The following is a 6,000-nucleotide window of genomic DNA, read 5'->3' as shown; positions in this document are numbered from 1 at the left end:
TCGTCCCTCACTAATCCCCCTCCCTTGTGTGGGCCCCCCTCCCAGCACTTATCTCTGCTCAGGAGTTTATTTGTAAATTGTAACTTTGTTTCTCTCTCTCTGTCTCTCTGATCACTTTTCTCATCTCATCTTTTTTATTTAACCACTTGCCGACCGCCGCACGCCGATCTACGTCGGCGGTCAGCCCCTCACAGGCAAAGTGACGTAGGGCTACGTCACTAGCTTGTGAGGGTCTAGGGAGCGAGCGCGCGCCGCCGGAGGCGCGCTCCCGCTCCCGCGTGGTCACGGGGAGAGGGAGAAAGTCAGGCAGCTTGTGTAAACAAGCTGCCTGTCATTCTCCCCTCTGTATGAGAGCTGATCATATGGATCTACTATGTAGATCCGTTGATCACTCTGCATACAGCTGAAGCCACAGCCAATCACAGTAAGAATCACGCCCCTAGGGACACACACAGCCCCTCCCTCTCAAATAAAGTTAACCCCTTCACTACCAGTGTATTTTTACAGTAACAGTGCATATATATAGCACTGATTACTGTAGAAATGTCACTGGTAACCCCAAAAGTGTCAAAAATGTCAGTCAAGGGTCCGATCTGTCCGCCCCAATGTCGCAGTACCGCAAAAAAAATCGCAGATCGCCGCCATTATGCGTTAAAAAAAAAAACAACAAAAATGACAAAAATCTTTCCTTTAGTCAGTAAACGCAATAACTTTTGCGCAAACCAATCAAAATACGCTTTTTGCGATTTTTTTTTACCAAACATAGGTAGCATAAAACAAATTGGCCGAAAATGTTAAAAAATTTTGATTTTTACATTTTTTTTGGGGAATTTCATATAAAAAAAGGGAAAAATATTGCTATTTTTGCAAAATTGACGCTCTTTTTTTGTTTATAGCGCGTGATCAAAAAATCGCACAGGTGATCAAATACCGCCAAAAGAAAGCTCTGTTTGTGGGAAAAAAAGGACGCCAAATTCGTTTATGTACAGCGTCGCACCACCACGCAATTGTCCGTTAAAGTCACGCAGTGCCGAATAGCAAAATACCCCCTGGTCGTTTAACAGCCAAATCCTCCGGGGCTTAAGTGGTTAACATAGTTTTTTTTAGATTTAGCAGGAATTATGCGAGTTATGTTACATTTGTGTCTGATAATAGTGATTTTGTTGTAATTTTAGCTAAATATATCTTTAATATTTTCGTGGGGGGCCCTGCCAGGTAGTCTGTACGGGGATCCGTGATTTCTAACAGCAGCCCTGGGTATAGGTGTCATAGCGTGTGTAGCGATCCTCCAACTCCTCACAATCTCCAATGGTGATCAGTGCCAGTTAAAAGTACTCCCCCTCTATAGATCTTCACCAGTCAGCAACAAACAGATAGACCTCCTCACCTCCTTCCTTCTGCCGGGAGCCGGGGAGTGCTGGATGGCTGAGTCGCTTCTACTGAGGCTGTAGAGAAAGGGACTGATAAATCAGTTACTTTCGGGCCAAGGGGCCCGGTCAAGTAGACTGTATGGGGCCCCGTGACTTCTAACAGCAGCCCTGCCACGGATCATCAAGCAAAGTGTAAATAGAACACTGGTGATTGGAATTCACCATAATTACCGACTCAGATACACATTTTTGGAATTTCTCTGCCTTATATTTTGATATTAGTGCACCACTGTATTTGTGAGGTTGATATAGTGAATCTGTTATGCAGTATATTTCTAAAACTTTATAATTTTATATTCATTTGAGCATTTATTTTCTATTTATTTCACAAAGATAATTAAACGGTTCATGATATATCAATACAATTCAGCACACAAACATGGATATTTTACACATTTTTATTGGTTTCACATTTATATATTGGTTACAATATCACCAATTTATTTCTTCATAATAGTACTTGTATGCACGGTACTTCTACACATATTTGGCATTTTCAGCACTTACCTAAAGGGAAGGGATCAGTGCAAGCAGAATTAATACATTGTCTTTATACATAGTTGCTCAAATTACCCATAAGAATGGTTGAGAGTTGAGCAGGAGTTCTAAGAGCCTAAACAAGTACCATTCATCCATTCATAAGAGACCCAAGTGTGGATCCACTGGGGCGGATGGGGAGAAGCCCCTTAAAGGGACAGATACACACGCTACAAGACATCCATCTGGTAAGAGGCTTTTTTTGCCAATCACTTCCAAGAAGGGTAGTGAAGTGCACTCTCCCCTTTCCAGCACAGGGAACTATCTTCTTGGGAAGACTACCTCGCCCTTGTACGCTACTTTTAACACACGGAGGTTGAAGCTTCAGGGGTCTTCAAACTATGGCCCTCCAGTTGTTCAGGAACTACAATTCCCATCCTGCCTTGTCATGTCTATGAATGTCAGAGTTTTACAATGCCTCATGCGATGTGTAGTTCAGCAACAGCTGGAGGGCCGTAGTTTGAGGATCCCTTCTCTACACCGTTTTGACTAGAATTCTTCACGTGGAGATCACTAATGCATTTTGGTTGGTCCGGAGCTTGAAAGGTTTTAGAAGTTCAATCTGGAGATTATTATTTGGATGCTCAGTGGCGTACCAATGGGGGGGGGGGGGGGCGGCCCGCCCCGGGTGCCACGCTCTGGGGGGTGTCAGCCGGTGTCCTGCCCGGTGTGTGTTCAGACAAATCCAGCAGTGTGAAGGCAGCTGCCGTGGCAGCTCATTCAGTCCGTGCTGCTAGGGGGGGGCGGAGCCACGGCGGGAATACGGGGGCGGAGCCTAGGCGGGAATAAGGGGCGGAGCCTCCGTGGGAATAAGGGGGCGGAGCCTCGGCGGGAAGAAGGTGAGTGCCCATGGCCCAGGTGTGTGTGCTGGATAGGAGGGGGATGGGGCTGCTGCATATAGAGGAATTCATCTTTCTCTATTCTTCCTGCAGCTGCCTGCTGAATAACTGATTCTCCTCCTCTCCCTCCTGCAGGAAAAATAGGGAAAGATCAATTCATCTATATGCAGCTGCCCCATCCCCCTCCTATACAACTTATTTTGCTGGCCCCCCTCAAGTGCTCCTAATCCCCCCCCCCTCGGTGCTCTTAGCCCCCCCCCCAGTGCACTAGACCCCCCCTGTTCTTTAGCCTCCCAATGCTCTTCAGCTCCCCACAGTGCTTTCTCCCGCCCCCCAAGTGCTCCCTGTCCCCCTCAGTGCTCTCCACCCCCCTGGTTTTCCTTGCCCGCCCCCCAAGTGCTCCCTGTCCCCCCCCAGTGCTCTCCACCCCCCTGGTTTTCCCTGCCCGGCCCCCAAGTGCTCCCTGTCCCCCCAGTGCTCTCCACCCCCCTGATTTTCCCTGCCCACCACCCCCCCAAGTTCTCCCTGTCCCCCCCAGTGCTCTCCACCCCCCTGATTTTCCCTGCTTGCCCCCCAAGTACTCCCTGTCCCCCCCAGTGCTCTCCACCCCCCTGGTTTTCCTTGCCCGCCCCCCAAGTGCTCCCTGTCCCCCCCCAGTGCTCTCCACCTCCCTGGTTTTCCTTGCCCGCCCCCCAAGTGCTCCCTGTCCCCCCAGTGCTCTCTACCTCCCTGATTTTCCCTGCCCACCCCCCCATGTTCTCCCTGACCCCCCCCCCCCAGTGCTCTCCACCCCCCTGATTTTCCCTGCTTGCCCCCCAAGTGCTCCCTGTCCCCCCCCAGTGCTCTCCACCCTCCTGATTTTCCCTGCCCACCCCCAAGTGCTCCCTGCCCCCCCCAGTGCTCTCCACCCCCTGGTTTTCCCTGTCCCCCCCAAGTGCTCCCTGTCCCCCCCAGTGCTCTCCACCCCCTGCACCTTCCAACCCCCCTACAATGCTTTCCAAACCCCCTCTTAATTCTCTCCAGCCCCCCCCCCCCCACCGTGCCCTTCAGCTCCTCCAGTGCTCTCTGCTTCGTCTGTGCTCTCCGGCCCCCCTAGTTCTCTTCTATCTTCTATCATGTCCTCAGTCTCTGAGCATCTCTTGTATCATGTCTGTAGTCTCTGACCATCTACTGTATCATGTCTGCAGTGTCTGACCATCTACTGTATCATGTCTGCAGTCTCTGACCATCTACTGTATCATGTCTGCAGTCTCTGACCATCTCCTGTATCATGTCCTCAGTCTCTGGCCATCTCCTGTATCATGTCCGCAGTCTCTGACCATCTCTTGTATCATGTCCTCAGTCTCTTACCATCTACTGTATCATGTCCTCAGTCTCTGACCATCTCCTGTATCATGTCTGCAGTCTCTGACCATCTACTGTATCATGTCTTCAGTCTCTGATAATCTACTGTATCATGTCCTCAGTCTCTGACCATCTCCTGTATCATGTATGCAGTCTCTGACCATCTCCTGTATCATGTATGCAGTCTCTGGCCATATTCTGTATCATGTCTGAAGTCTCTGACCATCTCCTGTATCACGTCTGCAGTCTCTGACCATCTACTGTATCATGTCTGCAGTCTCTGAGCATCTCCTGTATCATGCCTGCAGTCTCTGACCATCTGTTGTATTATGTCTGCAGTCTCTGAGCATCTCCTGTATCATGTCTGCGTCTCTGACCATCTACTGTACTAATGTCTGCAGTCTCTGGCCATCTCCTGTATCACATCTGCAGTCTCTGACCATCTACTGTATCATGTCTGCAGTCTCTGACCATCTACTGTATCATGTCTGCAGTTTCTGAGCATCTCCTGTATCATGTCTGCAGTCTCTGATCATCTACTGTATCATGTCTGCAGTCTCTGACCATCTTCTGTATCGTGTCTGCAGTCTCTGACCATCTCCTGTATCATGTCTGTAGTCTCTGAATATCTCCTTTAGCAAGTCTCCAATCTCTTACTCAAACTTAAACACATTGCTAATAATATTAGCTATCTGTTTATGCTATAGGTAGGACTGTGCAGGGGAGGCAGAGAGTGCAAAAGGGGGAACTGTGATTAGAGAGAGACGGAGGGCAGACTGCAAGGGGCACTGTGATGAGGGGGCTGTGAAATTTGTGCAAAAAATATTCTTGAACACATTACAATTTTTTGTGGGTGTTTTTACATTTTAAAGTTGGTGGGGGGGGGGGGGGGGGTGCCAGATATAGGATCCGCCCCGGGTGCCAAATGCTCTAGGTACGCCACTGTGGACGCTTTTATTTAATTTGTTCTCTTCCCCTTTCTTTGTTGGGGATCTCACATTCAATTTCACTTTGTGTGGGAGTATATTGGTTGTTATATATTTGTCATAACGTGTCACTTAACTGATATCACTTTATCAGCTTTGACCTTCGCCATCAGCCATGGAATCAGTAAGTATACATTTGTTAACCTTGTGTTCACTGGCACTTTTAAAAGACCAGCAAACTATATTAGCGGGCTAGTAAAAAAAATTCACCAGGCAAATGAAGGTTGGTTGGTGAAGTTTGAGGTTGGTTTAACTTGACAGGCCTCAACCCGACAGAACACCTTTGGGATGAATTAGAGTGGAGACTGTGAGCCAGGCCTTCTTGTCCAACATCAGTGCCTGACCTCACAAATGTGTTTCTAGAAGAATGATCAATCATTCCCATAGACGCACTCCTAAACCTTGTGAACAGCCTTTCCAGAGGAGTTGAAGCTCTTATAGCTGCAAAGGGTGGGCAAACTTAATATTGAACCATGGGATGCCATTGAAGTTCATGTGTGTGTGTAAAGGCAGGCGCCCCAGTACTTTTTGTAATATCTACCCTGTGAAAGGAAAAATCTGTATACTTACCTATTCTGAGGCCGCTCTAGTCCAGTCCCAAAATCAAGTCTCAACGCTGACTTCAGTGTAGGGGAGGAACAGCTAACAACAGATGTCCCATAGTAAGCCTATGGGTAATGTCATCACCCAGGCTTTGCAGCCGTTGCCTGCGATCTCTTCTCTACACTGAATCCAGCTGCTGATGAGATCATGTGACTGTACGGGATCGCCCTCTGTATAGGGAAGTATTGACTCCTTTATTTTACATGGTAGTTAGAATAGTCTTAGAATGGCGGTGGAAGTTGGTTTAGGGTTAGTTTTTTT

At 48.2% G+C, this 6,000-nt stretch overlaps 1 protein-coding gene across 1 annotated transcript in view; it reads left to right on the top strand.

The window, feature by feature from the left end:
• Window positions 1–2,101: 2,101 nt before the first annotated feature.
• The window catches only part of LOC309547940 (uncharacterized protein), a gene marked incomplete at both ends in the record, with an annotated part of 47,569 nt that continues 43,670 nt past the window's right edge, over window positions 2,102–6,000 (top strand). Inside the window, 2 exons of the mRNA XM_082247938.1 lie at window positions 2,102–2,155; window positions 5,173–5,260. Of these exons, the coding sequence (XP_082104064.1) occupies window positions 2,102–2,155; window positions 5,173–5,260 (142 nt within the window). The remainder of the gene's footprint in view (window positions 2,156–5,172; window positions 5,261–6,000) is intronic.

This window comes from Pelophylax lessonae, assembly GCF_965119305.1.
Source record: "Pelophylax lessonae genome assembly, chromosome: 2".
NCBI classification, from domain to species: Eukaryota; Metazoa; Chordata; class Amphibia; order Anura; family Ranidae; genus Pelophylax; species Pelophylax lessonae.
This window is presented reverse-complemented; position numbering and strand designations above follow the sequence as displayed.